Raw genomic sequence first — 25,508 nt, 5'->3', positions numbered from 1 at the left:
AATTAGTTTAAGTTTAATATCCCTGTAATCGTCACAGTACAAAATTACATACGTAGTTGTTTCAACAATTCCGGAGCCACATGGATATAATTTTAATGCGTGCGGTATACCCTTAAGCCTCTGTTGCAAGATGGCAGTAGGGAGGGCATTTACACGAGCAAGTGTTAAGGCATGTCTAAATTTTGGGGCTAAGACCTGGAGGAAAAGAAATGTCTTCAATAAGGTTTTAAAGGCTGAAAGGGAGGAGGCAGAATGAATGGGGCGGGGGGAGAATTCCAAAGTGAAGGGGCAGCAACAGAGAAAGCCCTTCCACAGGTCCTACTACTATGGACCTTTCTGAGACCAGGGACCGAAACAAGGGCAACCTGAGAAGATCTCACAGGACAGGACAGGACTGGCCGGGAGAGGCAGCCCTGCAGGTAAGCAGGTGCTAAGCCCTGAGGGATTTTAAAAGGTGAGAACCAGCACTTTTGGACCCAAAAGCAAATAGGTAACCAGTGCAGTGACCGCAAGAGAGTTGTCACACCATCATATCTTCTAGCACCCATAAGCAGGCGAGCCGCCGCATTCTGGCTGATGGTATCGAAAGGTGCTGAGAGATCTAAAAGGACCAAGAGAAGAGCGCTACCCTCATCAAGGTCACGATACAAGCCATCAACCAGAGTGACCAATGCCTTTTCCATGCTATGCCGTGGCCTGCAACCCAACTGACAAGGATCTAGACGGCTGAGCAAGGTGATTGAGCGGGTGGTAGCCTCTCAGCTCCAGGCTATTTTGGATGATGCAGATTATCTAGACCCATTTCAAACTGGCTTCTGTGTGGGCTATGGGGTTGAGACTGCCTTGGTTGGCCTGATAGATGATCTCCAACTGGCTATCGACAGAGGGAGTGTGATTCGGCTGATCCTTTTGGATCTCTCTGCAGCTTTCAATACCATTGACCATGGTATCTTTTGGGACCACCTGAGGGAGGTGGGATTGGGTGGCACTGTTATACAGTAGTTCCATTCCTACATCTCTGGTAGATTCCAGATGGTGTCGCTTGGAGACTGCAGTTCTGCAAAGTGAAAACTAAAGTGTGGAGCTCCACAAGGCTCCATATGGTCTCCGATGCTTTTTAACATCTACAGGAAACTGCTGAGAGAGATTATCAGAAGGTTTGGTTCTGGGTGTTATCAATATCCTGATGATACCCAGATCTATTTCTCCATGAGAACCTCATCAGGAAATGGCATATCTTCTCTAAATGCCTGCTTGGAAGCAGTAATGGGCTGGATGAGGGATAACAAACTGAAGTCGAATCCAAATAAGAAGGAGGTACTGACTGTGGGGGGTTGGGACCTGAAAGATGGTTTAGATCTGCCTGTTCTGGATGGGGTTACACTCCCCGTGAAAGATCAGGTATGTACCTTGAGAGTGCTCCTGGATCCAAAGTTCTCTCTGATATCTGAGTTTGAGGAAGTGGCCAAGAGTGCTTTTTATCAGCTTTGGCTTATATGACAACTATGTGCGTTTCTGGAGATAAATGATCTTAACATAGTGGTACAGAAGCTGGTAACCTCCAGACTTGACTACTGTAATGCTCTCTACTTGGGGCTGCCTCTGTATGTAGTCCAGAAACTACAATTGGTACAGAATGCAGCAGCCAGATTGGTCCCTGGGACAACTCGAAGGGACCACGTAACACTGGTTTTAAGGGAACTGCACTGACTGCCGATATGTTTCCAGGTGAAATACAAAGTGCTAGTTCTTACCTAAAAAGCCCTTAATGGCTTGGGTCCAGGGTATTTAAGAGAGCTTCTCCTTTGTCATGAACCCTGCCTCCTGTTACGATCTTCTGGAGAGGTCTGGTTACAGTTGCCACCGGCTCATTTGATGGCCACTCGGGACCAGGCTTTTTCTGTGGCTGCCCCCAAGGCTTTGGAATATGCTCCCTGCTGAAATAAGAGCATCTCCTTCTCTGTTTGTTTTCAGGAAGATCCTCAAGTCTCATCTGTTCCCACAGGCTTTTATTAGAATTAATTTTAATAATTTGTTTTAATAATTATTTTATGTTACTGTTTTTATACTACTGTTTTAATTGTGTTATATTTTAATCAGTGTTGATTTTTAAATATTGTTTTAAATGTTGTACACCGCCTAGAGACATACATATCAGGCAGCATAAAAATATGATAGATAAAATAAATAGATAGATAGATAGATAGATGTGTTGAACAAACAAATCCCTATCTTAAAATGTTGAAATACTGTGTTTTGGAAAGCCCAGGGTTTGTCACACTCAAGTTACTGTTATGTCTAGCTGAGTAGCAGCTCTACTGTCACTTGCTGCCTAACATGTTGTTAATAATTGTGGCTGACATGATTGGGAAAATTACACAAGGTAGACCCACTGAAATTAATTTAATTTCAATGGGGCTACTTTGAATAATGTTCCTAAACATGTCAGCCATGATTATTAATAATTTGCATTTATAGCGCATCAGAGTGTACAAAATGCTTCACATGTATTATCTTTATGTAATCCATACAACAACCCTATAGGGTAGATTAGTTTTATTCTCCTCATACTACAGAAGTTGGGCTGAGGCTGAAAGGAAGGGCCTTGCATAAGGCCACCTAGAGAGTTCATGGAAGACATGAAATTCAAATCAGGGAGTTCTGCATTTGTAGCTCTGTCTCTTAACCACTGCACTATACCTAGTGCAGATATCTAGTACATGGTCTCTATGCATGCATGCAGTCTATGTTTTTCCTCAGGCATCCTCCCTTAGCTAATACAGCAATAATAAGGTAGAAAGGAGATCAAGAAGTACTGCAAGACAAAATTAGCAACTTCACTGCTGTAAATGGAAGTAATTCATATAGAAAACTATGATAGGTTACACTGATAACTGGCAGCTTTATTCTCCATATTTTATTTATTTTTATTTTATTTATTCATTCAATTTATATACCGCCTGACTCTAAACATTCAAAAATTACTAAAAGCCCAGCTAAAAAATGTATCTTACAGGCTCTTTTAAAGGCTGATAAGGATGTTAAACCATGAATGTCTATAGGGAGAATCAAGGAGCGACTACAAAGAAGGCCCGCTCCCGGGCTGCCGCCAGATGAGATAGCAGCAGCATCCACAGATGGACCCTTCTTGATCTGGTGGAGATCATGCAGAAGGCGGCTCTCTCCCAGGTAACTCGGCCTTAAGCCATTTAAAACACTTTAAAGGTAATTACCAGCACTTTATATTTTGCCCAGAAACCTATTGGCAGATAATGCAATTGTTTTAAGACAGGCATAATATGTTATTTCTGAGAAACCCTGGAGACCAATCTAGCCGCTGCATTTTGGACCAACAGAAGTTTCCGAACTACATACAAAGGCAGCCCCACGTAGAGAGCATTGCAGTCATCAAGCCTAGAAATTACCAAAGAGTGTGCCACAGTTCTGAGATCATTATCATCTAGGAATAGATGCAACTGTTGTATCAACTGAATAGAATTGCTTCTTCAGTGCACATATTGCCACCGAATACAACTTCAGATGGGCTTCATCTTGAGTTTTATTGGATTCAAGTAGAATCTTCTAGGGATGTGCAAACTGGCTCGACGTCGAACAGGTTTCATGTCGAGCCGGTTTGTTTCGATGGTCCGGGGTTGAAGCGAGCCACCCCGTTCGGTCCAGACCAAACACCTCCCAACTTTTCGAGGGGGGGGATTTCCCCCCCAAATTTATTTTTTAAAAAAACCGTATCCCCTTTGGGGGAGTTCCTTGCGGTGGTGGTGGGGGGGGAGGGTGCGTGGAGGTTCCTCTTTCTCCTGCCAGCCTCTGTTATCACCGCCAGCAGCCTGTTCGGCCGGTTTTTCGGCCCGTTCTGGCCTTTGAACTTCGGCGCAGCAGCCATTTTGGACACCGCCATGACTGCGCAATTGGCCTCTGAGAGGCCTGGCATGACTCTCACTTAATCTCACTTTTTAGCCAGTTAGCCAGTTGCTACATCAAAGAGAGGAAAGCTACAAATAAATTAGGCCCTGAAGAAAGAATGTAGACACTGGTGACATCCAGAGCACCCCAATGGGGGCGCTTCGTTCATGCAGCACTAGTCCTAGTGTTACTCTGCACTCTCCCTGAAGCACAAGCAGTCTTGTGCAACAGCGCAAATATTTCTGGAGCCTGCCCATGCTCCAGAAGTGCTTATTAGAAACAGACAAGCAACATGTTTCCTCTCTAGCAGAGCACATCTCGAGCACAGGCAGACTCCAAAAAGTATTTGCACTTCGTCTGTGCTTCAGGGGAGGGAGCAGAGCAGGACCAGGACCAATGCTGCACACCTGTGTTCAGCTGCTCTGGATTTCAGCCAATATCCATAGCACTGCAATACTGCTTCTCAGCTAGGAGGAGCACATTGGACTCCCAAGCCTGGAAAAGCGTTCTCAGCTTTAAAGGGCTGGGATATGCAGCTGAGACACCACTGTGGAGACAAGCAGATATGTCAGGGCCACAAACAACTGGATAATTACTGAAAACATTAACACTTGGAAAAAAAAAACAACTACTGTGGTGAGGCAAGTACAACCAGAAGTTAATTTTTACGACATTGCTGTCTGCTAACAGAACATGTGGATAGGCACAGAATCTCTGCAAGCTCAAAGTGTGTGTGTGTGTGTGTGTGTGTGTGTGTGTCGGGGGGGGGGATTTGGTGATGCTGGGGAGGACCACAAGGCATCCTCAAAAAAGTTAGTTTTGAGAGGGGAACCCAGACCTACCTCAAGGTCCAAAACCCACCCCTAAAGAAGCACAGAGCACATAGGCTTTGCTGCCAGAGAATGCTCAAACAAAGGTTCTGAAATGAGGTGGTTCTCCTTATGTCAATCAATCAACAGGGCACAGCTAACACTGGAAGTTTGTGGGGGAAGGAAGGTGAGAGAATGAATTGGGAGAAGGGGTGAGGAGAGAAGAAAAACCATTGACAATGGGCAATAATTGTTGTTAACTATTACACACACAAACAAAAGTGGGGGGGGGGGACATTATGAAAGCAACAAAACATGCCATACCAAACCATAAAACAAAGAAAATTGTTTTTCCTACCAAGTCTACATTTCATCTTCCTAATGCCCATTAATGCCCTATTCTGTTCCTTCCTCAATGATATGACACACGAGATTTCAGATCTGATGCAACATTTTTATTGCAAGTTCCGCTTGTTATAGTTTACCTATAAAGTGGCAAACACACTCCATAGCTAATATTTAGTTTGCATGACTATACCTTATCACCCTTCTTCACAGTCCTCGTCGTCAGTTTGCCAACAGCTTTCTTGGCAGCATCTCCAAGACGACGCTATACAAAAATAAATACATGGATAAGAATCTGAAAAACTGAGGGTATTTTGAAAACTAAGAAGTCTCTGACTGTAAACATCAAACTCATTTTTAAGGACATCCATTTTGGTCAGAAGCAGAAATGTGTATACTTAAAACGCAGTTTCTAACTTCAATGTTATCTATCAAAATAACTGAGAATGGCTACCTGCCAGCTGATTTCTCCAACAGGTCACTTTGAATTGAGCAAGCTCACATTTCCTTGCTTCAATAATCAGGATTCCCCACAGGAAAAGGATTAGATTGATGCAGTGGAGATCAAGCAAGGCAAGTTAACTTCTTTATGTGTTTTAAGCTGCTTAATCATGCTTTCAATTATCTGGACAGTTCTGCCTTTTCAGAGAGGTTTTCTGGGATCATTGTTCATTTTGTAGCCTTCCCATGTACTGCTGAAGAAAGGGTGCAGTTACATCAATCTTTTCTGCCTCTCTTAAATTTGATAGAGTAAGGAAGATATTTAATTTTGAGTTTATCTTAATCTGTGCTAGGCATATTTGTATGTTTTATCTATGTGCTAAGGGGATAGCTCCTTAAGTAAACAATCTGAGGTCCTAAACAAGAAACAAAGGCCCTTCACAGTACACTTTAAAAATAAAGACAATTTTATACTGTTTTAAGTAATGGAATAAAGCTAGAATACTCCTCCCCCTCCAAAGAAAAATTCAGCACTGCAGTTCTGCAAAAACAATGTTTTTTCCTTAAGAAAATGGTTTATTACTGCATAGTGGAACAGGTTCTGAATTCAAATAGGTTTCAAATTCCCATCTCTGCCATGGACTCAACCTTAGTTCCTTTACAGAACGGTTACGACTGTGTATCTGCATCTGAAATACTATATAAGAAGACTTTTATCCCACCCTTCCTCCAAGGGTGGCATACATGGTTTTCTTCCCCTATTTGGCACAACCACATTGTGAGGTAGATGAGACTTAGGGTTGATGACTGGACCAATGTAAATATCGCAGCTGCTAATATCATAATGCCGTTATACAAATCTATGGTTTGGCCACATTTGGAGTACTATGCACAGTTCTGGTCTCCATACCTCAAAAAGGACATTATAGAATTAGAAAAGGTGCAGAAGAGGGCAACCAAGTTGATCAGGGTCCTAGAGCACCTTCCTCACACACACACAAAAAGGCTATAACACCTGGGGCTTTTTAGTATAGAAAAAGAGATGACTAAAGGGAGACATGATAGAAGTCTATAAAATTATGCATGGTGTGGAGAGAGCAAAATTTTTCTTCCTCTCTCATAGCACCAGAACCAGGGGTTATCCCATGAAACTGATTGCCATGAAATTTAGGACCAACAAAAGAAAGTACTTTTTCACATAAGGTTTAATCAACCTATGGAATTCTCTGCCACAAGATGTGATGACAGCCACCAGCCTAGATGGCTTAAAGAAGGGCTTAGATAAATTCATGGAGGAAAAGTCTATCAATGGATACTAGTCTGAGAGGCCACCTCCAGCCTAAGAAGCTCTAAATACCAGTTGCAGGGGAGCAACAGCAGGAGAAGGCATGCCATCAGTTCTTGGCTTTAGGCTTCCCAGAGGCATCTGGTGGGCCACTGTGTGAAACAGGATGCTGGACTAGATAGGCCTTGGGCCTGATCCAGCAGGGCTGTTCTTATGTCACCCAGAGAAGTTCATGGCCAAGTGGCATGAACTCTGGTCCCAGTCCAACAATCTAACACAGGGCTGCTCAACTTGGGTTACTCAGCTCCTGCAAATGTTAGCCTACAACTCCCATAATCCCTCGCTATTGGCCACTGAGACTGGGGATTATGGGATCTGTAGTCCAAAAACAGCTAGAGGGCCAAAGTTGAGCAGCCCTGCTCTAACCTGGCTCTCACACTGGCTCTGTATGCTATGTAAGTGATCAACATAACATATGCAACCCAGAAACATTTGGAATCCAAAACATTTTCAGTAGTGCATGATATGGTGCTATATAGCTTCATGTTTAGAAGGCAAACATAGAAACCAGGAAAAAAAATCCTATCATGGAATTTTTGAATCCTATCAAAAATTCAAGGATGCTACTTTTCAAGTCTCAGCATATTGAAAAACAGGTTGCTTACCTGTAACTTATGATCTGGATGTGATCCGTTGTATTCATAAGAACTGGGTTTCTGCGCCTGTGCAGGGACCTCCCAGGCTGACTAGCTAGCTCCTCTTCGCGCCCCGCCCGTCTGCACGTGCCTTGCAGATTCCGTTGGAATCGACGGTTGGGGCGCCTCTCCTTCAGATTTCTCGCAGACCGCCATATAAGTGACGATCCGCACACCAGCATCCACTAGTCCATGCATTCTGCAGCGGGGCCGGCTGGGAGGGACTTATGAATACAACGGATCACATCCAGATCATAAGTTACAGGTAAGCAACCTGTTTATCTGGATTGTGATCCATTGTATCCATAAGAACTGGGTGTTTAGCAAGCTACCCCATAAGGAGGCGGGTGCAGATGACCCCCAGCTATGCCAACACACGTTTCAACACTGATCTTCCAAAATTCGCCTCCCTAGCCATCCGCAGATCCAGAGCATAATGCTTTACGAATGGTAGATGCGATGACCATGTCGCCGCCAGGCAGACATCTGCCATTTTAATGCCTGACAGATGTGCCGCAGACGTTGCGTAGGCCCTAGTAGAGTGAGCCCAAACCGTCTTCGGCGGTGTTATCTTCTGGCTTTTATAGGCGAGGAAAATCAGTTCCACTAGCCAGTGAGCAAGTCTCTGGCGAGAGATTGGACGGCCCTTGCTACGCCCCTGGAAGGAGAGAAAAAGCTTTTTACTCTTCCTAAAGTCATGAGTTCTCTCCAAATAATATAGGAGTGATCTACGCACGTCCAACGTGTGGAGGGCCTTCTCTTAAGTCCGTCTCCGGACTACTGAAAAAAGTTGGCAGCACTATGTCTTGATTTAGGTGGAAATCTGTTACCACCTTCGGCAGGAATCTCCGATCGAGACGCATCACAACCTTGTGTGGATAGAACTGAGTGTAGGGTCTATCCATCCGCAGGGCCGTCATCTCGCTCACTCTCTTAGCTGATGTAATGGCTACCAAGAATGCCACCTTTAAGGTCAGAAACTTTAGTGGAACAGTCGCCAGTGGCTCAAATGGTGCCTCCGTTAGGGCAGAGAGTACTAAAGACAGACTCCATTGCTCCATTGGGCTGCGCACAGGCGGGTAGAGGTTATTAACACCCTTCAGGAAACGTTTACATTCCGGGTGGGAGAAAACCGTGGACCCATCCCATCCCCTGTGCTTTGACGAGATTGCAGCCAAATGCAGCTTAATGGAGACATTTGCCAATCCACTCAGTTTGAGCGATGTCAGGTAACGTAGCACATCCCGTGGGGTCGCACGCAATGGCGTGACACTCCTCCCCTTCATATAACTCTTGAAGCGGTTCCACTTGCAGGCATAACTGCGTCTTGTCGATGCATGCCTACTATTCAGTAAGATGTTGTTTAATAGTTGATTCTCCAAGCGGTCAGCTTGAGAGAGTGCACATCGGGGTGTAACACCTTTCCGTGTTCTCTTTGTAACAGGTTTGGAGCCTTGGGGAACTTGTGGAACACTGAATGAGACATTCCCAGAAGTGTGGCAAACCACGGCTGGCGCGGCCACCATGGAGCCAGAAGTATGCATTTCGTTTGGTCCCGCAATATCTGCGCAACCACACGGCCCATTAATGGCAGCGGGGGGAAAAGATATAACAGTCCCGTCTTCCAGGCCCGTTGAAAAGCATCCCCCAGGGATCCTTGGCCTATGCCCGCACGCGAGCAATAATTGACACACTTTTTGTTGGCAACCGTGGCAAATAAGTCTATCGATGGGACCCCCCAGATCTCGAACACCCTGTCGAAATACATCGGGTTGATTTCCCACTCGTGTCTTTGGTTGAAACTGATGTCCCTGCTGAGCCTGTCGGCCAAGCAGTTGTCTACACCCTTTATGTGTATTGCCACCGGGTGAATCGAATGTCGAATGCACCAGTCCCATATTTTTCTCGCAAGTAGGCAAAGAGACAGTGACACTGTCCCCCCTTGATGGTTGAGGTAGGCAATCGCCGTCGTGTTGTCTAACTCCAGCTGTACTGCTCGTCCCCTTATCATAGGTTCGAATGCCCTTAGGCCCTGGAACACAGCCAATAGCTCCAAGTAATTTATATGCTGAAGTCTCTGCAACTGGGTCCATGTCCCCTGCACGCATACGCTGGCGCAATGCGCACCCCAGCCCGCCATCGAGGCATCTGTCGTTATCCGGGAGGTGGGCTCCTTGGACACAAACTCGACTCCTTTGCCCAAATTGCCCATGTCTAGCCTAGGCTGGCGAGGACATGTTGTGGTAATGTCAAGTGCATATTCTGGCCATCCACATTGGGTCGGAAGTTGTGGAGAAACCAATGCTGCAATGTGTGCATGCGGAGGCGCGTGTGCGACACCGTTGCGGTGCATGATGCCATCAAACCCAACATCCGCTGGATTTGAACCGCTGGCTGCCGTGGAGTCCTCTGAAAGTGACGTATGAGTTCGTGCATTTGGGTAATTCTTTCCGCAGGTAAGAACACCCTGGCCAATTCCAAGTCCAGCACCGCTCCGATGAAGTTCACTCGAGTCATGGGTTCGAGTCTCGACTTCTTCCAATTCACATTGATGCCGAGGCACTCCAATAAGGCTAGCAGCATCTGCACTTGGCGGGTAAGTAAACTCCTGTCGTGGCTCACCACGAGCCAATCGTCTAAATACGGATACAGCCTCAAGCCCTGAGTTCGTAGGTGGGCCACAACCACCGCCATCACCTTTGTGAACACTCTGGGCGCAGTAGAAAGTCCAAATGGAAGCACCACATATTGATAGATCTGTGCCCCCACTGTAAACCGGAGGAACTTGCGGTGACTCTCCTGTATCCCGATATGAAAATAAGCGTCCTTGAGATCCAGAGTAACTGCCCACTGTTCGTTTACCAGCAGAGGCAGAATTCCCTGCAGCATCACCATTCTGAATTTCTTGGTCCGAATGAAGAGGTTGAGCCCCCTCAGGTCCATTATGGCTCTTATTCCACCGTCTCTCTTTGGTATCTGAAAATACCAGGAATAGCAGCCGGTCAGTCTGTTCGCCCATTGCACCCGCGTGATCGCCTGTTTCTCCAGCAGCACCTTGACCTCCTCCCGCAACACCTCTGTGGCCGGAGTATAGACCAGTCCAGAGAAGGGAGGCCTTGTCTCGAACTCCAACGCATATCCAGTCTGCACTATTCTTAGTACCCACCGGTCGGATGTTATGTTGTGCCATGCTGGCGCACGGCTTGCCAGTTTGATGTTGATCCTGGCAACTACAGGGCCGATGTAGTGGGTCCTGGATTGTAGCGTTGGACTTAATTGGCTGCTGTAAAACTGATGCAGTGGACGAACAGTCCCGTCAAAAGCTCTTGCTGGAGGCGTCCTTGTCACCTTGACGAGCTGTTTTTCCTTTTTGTTTTTGGTTAAAGACCTTACCGCGCTGGTAAGGTCTGAATTGCTTTCGGTATTCTTTGCGGTCCCGATACCGATCACTCTTTCTCTGATAATAAGTGCGGCTCCTTGCAGTTGAGCTGGAACCGCTCGAAGGCACCATAAAGGTGCGGGCAGTGAATTTAGATTTTTTCAACGTCTCCATTGACGTGTCCGTGTCCTCATGGAATAAGCCTTTGCCGTCAAATGGCAAGGACTCGACTTTCTCCTTCATGTCTGTCTGCAGGGTTGCTGAGCGAAGCCACGCATGCCTGCGCAAGCTCACTGCCGTCACCATTGCTCTCGATTCCGTCTCCGACAAGTGTTTGAATGCGCTCAGTTGTTGGCGCGTTATTGCCGTTGTTCTTTCGTACACATCATTAAATCTCCATTGGAAGTCCTCCGGAGATAAAGAGGATGAATCCTGTAAGAGTGCATCCCAAAGTAAATGGTTATAGCGTGCCATACACGCCGCATAATTAGCAATACGAATTGCTAAACTGGAGGTGCTATAGATCTTTCGACCCATAACGTCCATTTTCCTCCCCTCTTTGTCAGCAGGCGTGGAATGACAGTGTCCACTCTTGGTGGATGAAGCACAACTGACAACCAAGGAGTTCGGTATAGGATGGCGTAACAGGTAAGAGTTCTCTCCTTCAGTCACCCTATACAAATTCTCAATGCGCTTGGAAGTCGGAGCCCCGACCCCCACTGAGTCCCATGCCACCTTCACAGCCTTGTCTATCCCAGGAATCATGGTGAGGGCAACAGGATGCGAAGTCTTAGACCGCTTCATCATATTATAGACCGGGTCAGCAACGTCCGCATCCGGAGAGCTTACGTCCATGCCCAGGGCTTCAGCGATATCCCTTATGAGGATATGGTAAGCTTTCAATTCCTCATTTGGCGAGGTGGATAGTTTTGGTGGCACATCCGAAGGGGGGTCTGACCTATGACTGATATCATCCCTGTCAGAGGCCAGTCCCGACTCATCGTCCTCACTGTCATCAGAGGGTGAAGATGATGGTTCAGAAGGAGGAGGTGTTGCTTTCCTCTTTCTTTTCCCAGCAGGTTTTTCTGGCATCCTCGTCTGGACCACAGGTAACTGTGAATTCTCTGGAAGGTAAGTTTGAACTTGCACCAATGGTGTTTGTATAGGTAAGTTCACAGACGGCCCCTGATGCTCTGCATGCTCTGACTGCAGCAGCGGCTGAGCAAGTTGTCCAGCCTGCACAAAATTCCGCAGCCCTTGCACTGGTTGCATTTCTACCTGTGCCGCCTTCCAACGCAAGAACTCTGCATAATCATCCGGCACACCATGGCGGAAACCGCAGGAATGAATTGGCTGCAGCATCGTAGAGCACCCGACATCAGTTCTCGGATCCTGGACCACTGCTGGTGTCAGTGAGGCAATATGAGGCAGATCAGCCAGCTCTCCACCTCCAGGACCCTCGTCTAAGGCTGTCGACAGGAAGCCGCGAAATGTCGCACCCGAAGGAGTACTCGAACTCGACTCCAGCAGTTCTCTAAGTCCGTCCCCGTGTGTAGCCAGACTCGGAGTCCTCGGCGTCGAGGGGGACTGTGCCGGCGTCAATGCCGGTGACAAAAGATGAGGAATCCTCCTCAATGTCGAAGCCGTCAACACCGACAAAGGAGCAGTGCTCACATTCAATATCTGCTCTGGCACCGTGGACGCCGACGGAGGAATGGCATACACCGCCTGGGCAGTTATGGGAGGCTCCGATGCCGAGACTTGCAAATGCCTCGACGTCGATGTCGATGTCGATTCCAATGTCGATGCCTGTCCCAGACTGCCTTGGTCCAATCTCGATGTCGACGCTGGTGTCGATGTCGAGACTAAAGTCGATGTCAAAGCCGAAACCATCCTGACCGTCGATACCGAAGGTGTCGACGTCGAGGCTGTAGGGGACTCAGCCGAGTCCACGTCGTAAATCTGTGCTGCCGTCGGTGAGGGAGTTCGATGTCGAGACTCCTCACGATGGTGACCTTCCCTCTCAGAAGCATGACGATCTTTATCCTTATGCTTCCATTTTTTTGAAACCTCCTTTGGTTTCTTAAACAGAGTGTCAACAGCGGTTTTAGACTGCATATCAGCAGACCCACTGGAACCCAATCCCGGGGAGCTTGACGCACCACACTCCTTCGACATCGAAGCTCCCGATGTCGATCCGGAACTCATCGACGCCGACGGATGAGGAGTTGGCGGTCGAAGTGCCTCCTCGTATAACGCAGCTCGAAGCCTGAGAGCTCTATTTTGTCTAGTCTGTTTTGAAAACGAGCAGCATATCTTACACGCCGCCGTGTTATGATTCTCTCCTAGGCACATCAAACAGGCGTCGTGATAATCAGTTGAAGGCAACTTTGCTCGACACTTTTCACACCGTTTGAAGGTCTTCTTAGCTTCCATTGTCCAAATGCCGTTCCGAGTCAAATTCAGTAAACAATCTTAGGAACAAACAAAGCAGAGTCCGTAATCAAGTCCGTTCGCCGTTCCGAGTCAAAACCGTCCTGTACAAACTTCGTAGTTAGAATCAGAGTCCCAAAATCAAGTCCGTTGTTCGTTCTGAAGTCAAACCAATTAATCCGCTCAGTAGAGAATAGTCAAACAGTCCGAAGTCAAATTTTTGATAACAATTGAGGAGCAACAGCCAAGAGGTGTAAGCGCTTTGGCGGTCAAGAGAAAACTGAAGGAGAGGCGCCCCAACCGTCGATTCCAACGGAATCTGCAAGGCACGTGCAGACGGGCGGGGCACGAAGAGGAGCTAGCTAGTCAGCCCGGGAGGTCCCTGCGCAGGCGCAGAAACCCAGTTCTTATGGATACAATGGATCACAATCCAGATCACACTGTTTTACTGAAGTTATGAACTGAATTTCTATCTGCATTCTAATGCCAATGCTCTTGCATATGCTAGCTGAGGAGCAGCTAAGATGGCCTAATTCACAATATGTTCTCCCCAGAAAGAGTTCTGAAAAACCAGGAAGATGTAATGTTTGAATTAAAGAAGCAGGTATCATTTTTGCAGAGATCTCGGTGGGTATCCGCTGCTAACTGGGCAAAGAAGCACCTTTTACCGTGGCGATTCTCTTTATTTAGCAGTGGGAGAGTAACTGGCCCTATTCACCCGCAGCACAGTACTTCCAGTGACTGTTGCTGGTGTCTATGTTTCATTTTAGAATGTGAGCCCTTTGGGGACAGGGAGCCATCTTATTTATTTGTTATTTCTCTTTGTAAACCGCCCTGAGCTATTTTTGGAAGGGCAGTATAGAAATCAAAACAACAACATCCAACAACAACAACATCATCCAACAACAACAACATCATCCAGTCTTGTGTTATCAAAATTAAGGTGCAGATGGACCTGAAGAACAGATACTAATAAGACATGTTCACGATCTTATGTATCGTCTCATGAAACTTCAAGACTTCATAGTCTCACTGTTCCTGCTACAGACAAACACTTAATTTTGGGGCATGATTCTCACAAAAGCATTCCTTAGATATGTCTGAATAAGTGGTGCTACAGCAGCCATATTCCATATTAACTTTGCTGCTCATTCTTGAGTGCAGGGTTAATAAGGTGTATCATTGGCTACTTATAGCAGCTCAGCTATGAGAAACCAAGTTCACATGTTCTTAGGCACTACAGCTCACAGGTTCAACAGCGATACATATGGCAATCAAAATATTCAAATTTCAGAAGTAATGTATGAACACGACTAATGAGAGACTAATGCACTAGCAGTCCAACAAACTGGACAGGATAACACACTGGAGCAGGGGCAAGCAGTTTAGTAGGAATTAATTGCATTAAATGCTTTGACCTATTCATCCTCCTCTCTCAGCCACTCCTCTACATTTATTATGTGTATTTCACCTTATTATTCTTTTTCTGTGTAAACTACTTTGGAAACGTTTTGTTGAAAAACAGTATATAAATAGTAGTTGTAATTAAATGTAAATAGTAGTCGACATTGAATGCCAGCGTGATGTAGTGGTTAGAGTGCTGGACTAGGACCGGGGAGACCCGAGTTCAAATCCCCATTCAGCCATGATACTAGCTGGGTGACTCTGAGGCAGTCACTTATCTCTCAGCCTAACCTACCTCACAGGGTTGTTGTGAGGAGAAACTCAAGTATGTAGTACACCACTCTGGGCTCCTTGGAGGAAGAGAGGGATATAAATGTAAAAATAAAATAAATAAATAAGTAAATTACACAACCATGCTTTTTCTATTTTTTCTCTTAGTCCTCCAAATATGGACAAAGTCATGAAGGTAGCTTGGATTATGTCAAAACAGTAATTTGTACTTTCTTTGTTCTAAACATGTACATCAAGAACTAAAATTCAGTCAGCTACTTTAAAAAAGACAGTTTCTATGTTTCAGCCTACTACTAAGCAGGTCTGTCCTGTGTTTTTGTTTACCCATGTCTATACAGTAATGGGTTCATACATTCTCCCACATTCATCTAATTATATGGATTGTAACAGCAGAGGAAAAAGACATTTATATCCCAAACTCTCTTTTCACTCAAAGCAGCTTACTAATTTTTCAGAAAACAAAAACGCAATAAAAGTGCTAAAAATACAGTTTAACGTAAAATAAAGCCCCCCAAAATTAATACCACCAGCAGAAACTGGCCAAGGGAGAAACACCATGTCTCATTTCCAAAGGACTGCATAAACAGATAGGCTTATAATGGGGGAAAGATCAGCCCAATTCAATTTTAAAGAGAAGAGAGAATGAGGGAAGGGATGGGTGTGGGATAGTAGCAATTGCCATCATCTTCCCCCTTCCTCTACTCAGATGCTGCAGAAGTTTAGAGATTGTTGTATGAACCACAACTTTGGATTAATAATTACCAACAAATTAAATCATGCTGGTCACACAAAGAAGCAACGAGAAGCCTACTTTGCTCACTACCAGTTATGCGTTCAGACCAAATCCTGGCCTCTATCTTACAGTCCTCCTTCAATTCTAGAATTCACATGACTTGTGAATCAAAGGAGGACTTCTCAAAGAATGTTGCTTCTTTTCTTTTTAAAGCACTGCAAGTTCACTTCTACACAATAGTTTAATGTCAGTAGCACACTTAAAATGAGCAGTTATCCTATCACTATCAGCTGTTTTCTCCTTTATAATAGCTAAGCTTTTCCAACTGTGCTCTAGCTGTTACCTCTACATGAAAGTTTAATTAGATGAGCTTTTTAAACCACATAAAATTTTTATCAAGTTTCTTCTGACCTTTGTAAAATTCTCAAGGAAAAAAAGAGGTCACAAATCTTTTATCCTGCTCCTAAGTGTGGCTTTTTGAAAGAAGGAAATAGTCAACACATGGGGCTGTCCTTTTTGCTATGTTTATTTGCTATGGTTTGTTTTTTTCTTATTTGCTATGTTTTTCAACTGTCAAACACAAAATTGAGGGGAAAAGATGAATGCAAATTGGTTTTTAAAATGTTATATTTCAAAACATTATGAACACAGAGATCATAATATAGAGAATGCTTTAATAATGGGGTCCAAAGCCAATAGAAGAGATCCACATAGTGAATGTATTTTATAAATCAAGTAGTTCTCCCTATTCCTGAAACTGACAAGGCAACAAGTCTCTACAAAACTGGCAGAATATACTGAAGATCTTGGTACTGTCACACAGTAATCAGAACCACCTTCTCAGAAACTCACACTTTTTCTCTTTCCATTTTTATGTAGAATGGTGAAAAAGACAAACTAACAAAGCTACTCTATGCAGAGTTTATATGGTTCACATACAGTTCCAATGCAAAAAGAATTTAATTTTTTTAAGTAAGCACAGATACATTTGAGAGTTGGTGACCATGACATTTGAATTTAAACAGATGTATCAACAGTCCATTATTTCATTTTCAGATATGGGCATTTATTTCAATATATTCCCCAATATCTGTGATACAGAGCCCCAGAAGGCCCAAGTGTCAAGTGTGGGAGTGAACCTCTAGCTATCTTTGCCTATGGGAAAAGGGATGGTCTGACTCACATGAGATGTGAAATTTTGAAGCTATGGACATTTATGAAATATACCATATATACCATATGAAATAGTACTATCTGGTATATTTAAAACAATATAACAACATCAGCCTTATCATGCAGACATATAGGAAACCTAATTTTAAAGAAACCTCAAAAATGTGCCTTTAATATAACTAAGGTATAGCAATACATATGGATAGTCAAACTTTATTAACACTATTAAATTCTTCAACAGCACATTCAATAAGCCTGCAATCCTATGTTCTCTTGAGAGTGAGCCCCTCTGTACTATATGGGAGTTGCTTCTAATTAGGTATGCAAAGGAACATGCCGAAAGCATAGACAGTTACTGTAGGGAAAGTGAAATATCCTGAACCCACATGTAATTTATGTTTTACCCCATCTCATCAGGGGCGTAGCTATAATTGAACGAAAGGGTTCAAAGAACATGGGCCCCCAGCTCCTGAGGGCTCTCCAGCTCCATCCCTCCCTATTTTCTTCATTGTCTCCCTCACTCTGGGGGGCCGCCCGAGAGAGGGATGAACACGGGCCCCCTCTCCCCTAGCTACACCCCTGCATCTCATCTAATATATCCTTTAAAATACCAGCAGTTTTATTTCTCTATTCAATCCTTGAAAGATCCATGGCTTCTGATTCTGAACTTCATGAATCCATGTGAGGATTTCATGAACTGAAAGAAGTTTCTGAAACTGGCACATGTGAATTTGTTCCTAAATAGTGAGTGAGTGGAGATGTGTATATTTTCAAACACGAATTAGTCACCATAGCCGCATATTCCACCCAATGGAGAGCCGAATAAAGTTCCTGCTTCACCACCTGAATAGCCTCGTGAAAAAACACTTGACAGATCCCTCTTGTCCTGTGGGCAGAGAACCAGGAAAGGACCCACCTTCTCCCACAAAAAGTGGTTATATTGGGCATTATAAGCCTGATAATTGGCCACCCTCAAGTGGAGGGCTGAGGCCGAATAAAGCCTTCTCCCAAAGGAGTACAATTTTCTGCCCTCTTTGTCATTCGGTGCCGACTGGCTGTGACCCCTGGTCCTTTGCAATGACGTCTCCACAACAATCAAATTTGGGGTGAGATGATTTTTCAAAAAGGTCGCACCATCCTGCAATTGCATCCTGTAGAAATTATCTAAATGCCTGCTAGGCTGGGAAAGTATCGCTGGCTTCTTCCAGTGATCCTGCATGACCCGCAACAATACTGGGTTCAGGGGCAAAGTGGCCGGTACCTTGGCCTCCAAATCATAATGCTGAACAACAGATCTAGTTCTCTCTTTAGCTGGTTACCTAGGTTCACTGCCAAGGCTGAAGCCATTTGGGTCACGTAAGCGGAGTACAGCTTGAAGTCCTCCGACGGGGAGACAAGCTTCAAGTCTGGCTGTATGTCGAGCGGGGACGAGACCAGGGAACCAACTTCAGAGTCCTGGGAGCTAGCATCGCTCTCATACTCAGGCTCCGAGGGAGCCAAAGGATCTTGTGCCATGGGTGTCAAACCCAAAGTGGAGCCCGCTTTGCTATTCGGATTGCCCGGTACCGAAGTGGAAGGTCCTGCTGGCAATACTTGGATAGGCATGGTGGTCTGTTGTATCACTGGGACCGAAGGAGGCGGTTTATTTATTTATTTATTTGAAACATTCGATATACCGCCCACTCTGAAGACTCTGGGCGGTTTACAAAAACATGCAAAACAAGACAGCATTAAAATTACATTCTAAATAAAGCTAAAGTAACTAACAGGGGGGCAGGGGGGAATAGATAAACTACAGGGTAAAAGCCTGGCGAAAAAGAAAAGTCTTCAATAAAGATTTAAAAATAGACAAAGGAGGAGCTAAATGAATGTGCAGGGGAAGGGAATTCCAGAGAAGTGGGGCGACAACCGAGAAAGCCCTTTCATGGGTTCTAGTTCCCCGAACCTCTCAGAAATCAGGGACCGACAAAAGGGCCATCTGACCAGATCTGACCGGACGGGATGTAACTGGATGGGAGAGGCGGGTCTGTAGGTAAACCGGTGCCAAACAGATTTGCGATGCTCATTTCAATCCCTCGGGGGAGCATTGTGGTGAGTGGGAATGCAGCCTCCCTCCCGAGTGTGAGGGGTAGCAGTGTGCACGGTTTTGGTCTGGCCTCATTGGCCAGACCGCCGGACCGGTCTGGAGGTTCGGAGTCCCCCCCGGTCCGGAGGGGGGGGGACTGTGACTTTAAGCGGGGGGGTGGTAGCCACTAGCGCTCGTCTTTCTAACAGCCTTGCAAGCGACGACGGGGGCAGGGGCGGCAGAGCGGAGCTCTGTCGCCCCAAGAAGATTTTAACAAGGAACAGCGCCGGAGGGGGAAGCGCGGCGGGGGTGGGTAAGTACTACCACCCCCCCGCTTAAAGTCACAGTCCCCCCCCTCCGGACCGGGGGGGGGACTCCGAACCTTGCACACCCCTAGTGAGGGGAGTTCATGGCAACCCCTCATTGTCACGAGCTTCCCATACGTGGGACCATCAGAGTAACGGGACCCATAGCAGGGCCTAACGTAGTCCAATTAATCAGACTGATAGTCCACAGCACCATAAGAAGGCTCAACTTCACTCAAGGAGTGATATTCTGCCGCCCGGTATCGATCTGGATATGATTGATCATGACAGTTCCAGGACTGATCACGTCTGTAAATCGAGGAGCATTCTTCCGAGTCCCAACGGGCACTACAATCCCTCAGGGGGATATGCTCTTGTTGCCTTCGAGGGGGCTACTAACGCCTAGGCAGCCACTATGCATCTTCTGCGGGTTTGGTTGGGGAATTGGCCTCCTCCTCTTCCTCCGATGAAGAATACCCCAGTTTATCTGTCACCACCAAAAGTTCTGTATTCGATCTAGCCTGATCATGGGCCAAGTCCAACGACTCTGCAACCACATGCGGGCTAGGCTGTGCCGACACCGACAACTTCTATATTGGACGATTTGAGGCCGCTTTAGTCTTCTTGGTCACAGGGGCCTCCGATGTGGGAACTTCCTCTGTCTTCTTCCTCTTGGGTATAGGAGGGAGGTGTCGACCCGCTGGCAAGTCACGATGCAACTTCAGCTTCTTCTTCTTTATCTTAGGTACTGAAGTTACAGGAATGGAGAATGATTTTGGTATCATGGTAGCCGAACACTGCGGAGGGTTTTCTGAGTGCACTGGCTCACTCAACATTGTCAAATGGACAGCCTTAGGGGTTGTAGATACTGGTACTGAGCTTAGGTTCTCAGCCTCTACAGGAGCAGACACAGAATGCTATGATGTTAACGATGAAGCCATTTTCATGGATCGCTTCAACAATAAGGCTTCTGACCAACAGAGAGCCAGGTCCCACAGGGCTGCGCGCAAGTGAGAAGCCCTATTTTGGCGAGCCTGCTTTGTGAACTTCTGACAGTGAAGACAGGTCTTGACAATGTGGGATTCCCCCAAACACAAGAGACACTCGGTATGAGTATTGGAGGAAGGGATCTTCCACACCGAACACACTTTTTGAAGTTCGTCATGCCCAGCATAAATGCTCAAGGCTGGCTGGACACTACACTCCGTCCCAGCTGGGATCAGAGCTCAGAAAAAAGGGAAAGACAGTAAAAGCCAAAACGCCAAGAAAAACCCCCTACTAAGCGAAGAAATAAAGAAAAAAAGAAAAATGAAGAAGCAGGGAGAAAAAACAAGGGGATATAGATCCTACTTGTTGTCGAGCTGCAGACTCCACGATGTTCACTTAAGCACAGATGAAGAAAGACTGAGGGCATGAGGAGTGGAGCAGCCACATATAGCGGCTGAGGACGGGGTTCCCGCCCAAAGCAGGAGAATTGAGCTTGTTAGATTCCGACGAGGTCTCTGCGCAGGCGCATAGCCCATTAGTGTAAAAGACAGAGACCACGTCGAAGAATAGGGGTGTGCACAAACAGTTCACAGTGAAGTGCTCCGACACAAACTGGGCTGGTTCGAGCAGCTCGATCGCGAACTGGACTGGCTTTCAGTCAATTTCGGTCTGCAATTGAACCGCATCAAGCCCAGTCCATAGCAAACCTGTTTGGCAGTTTGAGGGTCTATGTAAAGTGGCCTGTAAAGGGGAATCCAGCGAGAATTGCCCTTTACAAGCAAAGGAGAGTCCTTCACGAAAGGTTTCTAAAGGGCGGCCGGCGGGACGATGAGAGCCAAGGCACCTATAAAAGTAAGTGATAAGGTGCTTACTGGCACCGGAAGCTGTGGTACCACTCCTCAAAGCTGCCTAGGCCCAGTGCAGAGCAGCAGAGCTTCCCCCAGCAGCCCATGCATGGCGGTGTAGCTCTGGCACTGACCGGGCTTCCGCACGTGTGCGGTACTGCTCCTTGAAGCTGCCTGGGCCCAGGTAGCTTCAAGGAACAGTACCAGAGCTGCCACTAAACACCTTATCACTTACTTTTAAAGGTGCCTTGAATCTTGCCTCCCCAGCAGCTGCCAGATTCCCTGCCGGACTCCCCTTTACAAGCCACTTTACAGGAACAGACCGGACCAGCCAGGCAGCCCAACCAAACCCATTTGTGGACCTGCAGTTTGGTCTGAATTTGGATCGCGCCACAAAACATGGTCTGTGCACACCCCTTCCTGAAAATATGACTGAGGACTGCAGGACCCTCTGACACATATTTTCAGCAGTCACAGAAGGCTGCAGAGGGAAGGGGTGTGTGGATTTGACGAAAAAAGACTGCACTGCCATTGCATGTATTATTCAATGCGCACCGCATTAGTCTGGATGTGAGCCAATACCTGTTATAACCACAGATCTTTACATGAGTCTGCCTGTTGGTCAAGGCAGCGCTTGTTCCACTGTCCCAGCAATTGTCAGGACTAAGCATCTCTCTAACAGCAGTCTCAACTGTTTAATATTCATACAGAACTAGACAATTAGTACATTGAGATGAAGCTATTTTTCTGCAGGGCTTACTTACATTTATGTAAGGATGTATACAAACAGAGGTTTGAGCACAAGTTCGGCACCAAACTGGTTCAGATGAGATCTGAACTGGTTCGGTGCTGCATGGAGGGGAGCAGCAAGCGGGAGCTTTAAGGAAGAGAGCAGGTCCTTACCATGTAGCTTCCTGCTAGGGCGGTGTGTGGCCCAAGTACCTATGTGCGGTGCCAGTACACACATGGGGTCCGTGCATGCACAGCTGCCATTTGCGTGGTCAGCAAGGGGTGGTGGAGAGAAGGTAGGTACTTGCTCTCCTCTTTCTTAAAGCTCCTGCTCGCCGCTTTCCCTCCCTGCAGCGCCAAACCTGTGCTTGAACCTCGCTTCATACATATCCTTACATCCAAGCAAAAATATTAAATGACTTTATGGGATGTTTGTGTAGGTCGATTTCAAAAGCAGCTTGAATGTCAAAGCCCTACTGTGTCGATTATAGACATTTAAAAATTAAGTCCTTATAATAAAAAGCATAATAATATTTGTTTGAATAATGATGTTTAGAGTGATTTGCACTTAGTTTTTCAAGCTGTTAAGTGTGCTATCACATTTCAAAGCTTTTCCCACCCTACATTTCTGAATAATTAATTTAAAAACCAAGAGAAAAGGTTATCACATTTAAGACTATGGATTCAAACAACTATTTGAAAGACTTCCCAAGACTCTTCAAGAATGTATCTTTTTGAAAAAAGAAAAGCTGCTCTTTTAACTAGCAGATGCAAAGCCAAACAATCTTCAGTTTCAATGTACATTAAATATACAACACAAAATGCCATGAGCTTTAAGAACTAAGTATTCAAGTCCCAGAAAACATTTTACAGAACTTCACAATATGTTGGCACAAGAACAGCTCAAATTTCACTTGGAGCCAAAATTAAGCCTTGGCTTTGTGTAATGTCTCAGAGCCTTGGGAGTGCATGTGAGCCTCGGAAGAATGCTGCTTCCGATTTTGGTTAGAAACAAACCAGGATCAGTCATGACATCTGAACTGACCAATCCTGGTTCATTCTAACCAGAGGTCTTGAAATAAACCATAATCTGAATCCAAGATTTTGAAGTCTGAGGCTTCTGCTCAAAGGAGAGGGGGGACACATGCTCCCAAGATTCTGAGATGTCATGTGAAACCAAGGTTTAATCCTGGATCTGCTTGATATCTGAACCAGCCCATACTGTTATGGAGTTTTCACTGAATATATATTTGAAAATCTATATAATTTCTAATGACTTATAATAGATTGCTAGAAATTCAAACTCTAGTATGGAACCTCCAGTCTTACAAGACTATCCCATTATCACACAGCATACATAATGCAATGTTTAGAGGGAACTTATTTTAGGTGGAAGTTTCCTCAATCATTTGAGAGAAAGACACTTCACCTATAATGCAACTCCAAGTTGACAAGAATTTAAGAACCCATTGCTGAAGCATGGTATATGGCAACTGTATCTGTTCACTACAGGAACATACAAAGCTGCCTTATACTGTATAGAATTAGAACATTTCCCCATCTTTCCCAGTATTCTCTACTCCAAGTAGCAGTTGCTCTCCAGAGTAGAGAATCTTTCCCAGCACATGCTACCAGAGATCCTTTTAATGGAAGATGTACAGGAACAAACAAGTGACTTTACAAATGTTATCTCACACTGCTTATGGTCCCTCACCAGACTGTTTATTATAAAAAAACCCAACAACTATGAACCTTTTGTACTTCCTGCTGCAGTGAGAAGACACTTATAGGAAGGAAAGAATTCTACTTCTATATTAACATAAATATGAAAAACCATTACAATTTAGAAAGACGAACAGTGTCTATCCTCTTCTTAACAAGGACTCCCAGACAGCTGAAAGTCACCCATGTCATTTAATCACATCACATCAAACAGCACTACTCTAAAAATATCACTTTTCTCAAGGAACCTGATATCTATAGAACCCAGGACCATCTTAAGAGATACCTTGCAAACAGACAAGTAAATGAGCCATCTTTGCTTTGGTGACAAATGTTTCATTAAAATTCTACTACTTTTATATATCGGGCTGAGCCAAAATGAGAACATTTATTTTTCATTTAACACATTTCTATATCACCTATAACCAGATCTAAAAGCAGTGCAAATAGCTTTTCACAAACATCTCGGACAATTTCAAGAAGCCCGTCATTTCAGGGCTTATTTTGGGGGGCAGGGGATGTTGCACTGAAAGAAGACAGAAGTACTTGCCCACTGAGAGAAAAGACCATGGTTCCTGAAAGTCCAGTGGCATCAGCACATAACCATCTCTGATTGGCTGCACAATATCATTACATTAGCTGGTTCATTAATTAACTGGAATTGCCTGCCCAGGTTACTATTTTCAGGAAGATCATCAAAGGACAAGATTGGAGAACCTGGCTCATAACAAGGTCAATATTTATGTAAGCATTGTATTTTTAAAAAGTATTTGCCTTCACCACAAAAGCACTACTTTTACTCTGAAAATCAAAATGGATGAACATTCAGTGGCACACCATTTATATGCCCTCTTGATATCTACAATCAGTGCTTGTGAGAGAAACCTTATACATAATACAGAAAAATAATTTCTATCAGATTACCACCATTTCACAATTCCTTATATTATTTCAACTTTGAATCTCTATATCATAAAAAATATTAAAAGATAGTTACCTGGTTTCGATCACGTGCACTTGTATATCTGATCTTCTGGATGAAGTAAAATATTAACCACGCTGAAGAAATTATCATCAGAACTATAAATGATATTGATACAAAGACGAGAGAGCTACGATTATAGTTTTTGGTTTGATAGCGAGTTCCAACTGCTATTGCAATTAGGACAGACATGTTTTTTTCTAAATAATTCAGGATCTCCTTAACCTTTGTTTCTGTGATCATGACAGTCACAATGTCTCCAGTTCCTACCAAAGGAATAAGAAGGGGGGGGGGATGACATCTGAAACATGTACACTTAGTCAAGAGCAATTATTTCAGTTACACAACTAAACAAATAGAAAATATAAGTAAAGTTGGTCTTCAGTAGTTCATTGAGTGCAAAAGAAAAACATTACTAGTAGTCTGAAATTTCAGAAAACATTCTAAGTGAAACAGAATTTCACAAGTACTTAATTAAATGCACAACAGGGTCTCTTCAGTTATTAGTTATTAGGTCTCTTCAGTTCACCAGGACACATGTCAATGTTCACTGTCTTATTTACTAAGTGACATACAGGATCTTCTTTCCTTCTAAACATAACATCTTAGTTCCTAGGTGAGTAAAAGATCAGGAATCTTGAAAAGCATCAAGACAATAATAGTGGAGGTAATCCAGCCTATACTACCAGTAGTATATGAGAAAGTAATATGTTTCGTGGCCCAAGCACCTTTTGAAGTACATAATACAGTGCTGAGCAAAGAGATGCCACCTTTTAAAGTGGTGTCTTCCTTATATTTAGCAGAGGAAAAGCAATTGGCCCCATCCAACCCAGTATAGCAGCACTCCAGCGGCTGTTGCTAGTGTCTACCTTATGTTTCTTTTTAGATTGTAAGCCCTTTGGGGACAGGGAACCATCTATTTATTATTTATTTTTCTATCTAAACTGCTTTGAGAACTTTGGCT

At 44.8% G+C, this 25,508-nt stretch overlaps 1 protein-coding gene across 5 annotated transcripts in view; it reads right to left on the bottom strand.

The window, feature by feature from the left end:
* RNF130 (ring finger protein 130) overlaps positions 1 to 25,508 on the bottom strand; it is an 88,092-nt gene that overhangs the window by 45,112 nt on the left and 17,472 nt on the right. For 4 of the 5 annotated variants that reach the window (XM_053298507.1, XM_053298508.1, XM_053298509.1 and 1 more), the window contains exons 3-4: positions 24,560 to 24,810; positions 5,269 to 5,340 (exon numbers count right to left, since the gene is read on the bottom strand). In XM_053298507.1, the coding sequence (XP_053154482.1) occupies positions 5,269 to 5,340; positions 24,560 to 24,810 (323 nt within the window). The remainder of the gene's footprint in view (positions 1 to 5,268; positions 5,341 to 24,559; positions 24,811 to 25,508) is intronic. The other variant, XM_053298510.1, reaches the window with a different exon arrangement.

The sequence above is a fragment of the Hemicordylus capensis genome, chromosome 2 (genome assembly GCF_027244095.1).
Source record: "Hemicordylus capensis ecotype Gifberg chromosome 2, rHemCap1.1.pri, whole genome shotgun sequence".
In the NCBI taxonomy this organism is placed as follows: domain Eukaryota; kingdom Metazoa; phylum Chordata; class Lepidosauria; order Squamata; family Cordylidae; genus Hemicordylus; species Hemicordylus capensis.
Note: the sequence above shows the minus strand (reverse complement) of the source record. Positions and strands in the feature narration are given on the sequence as shown.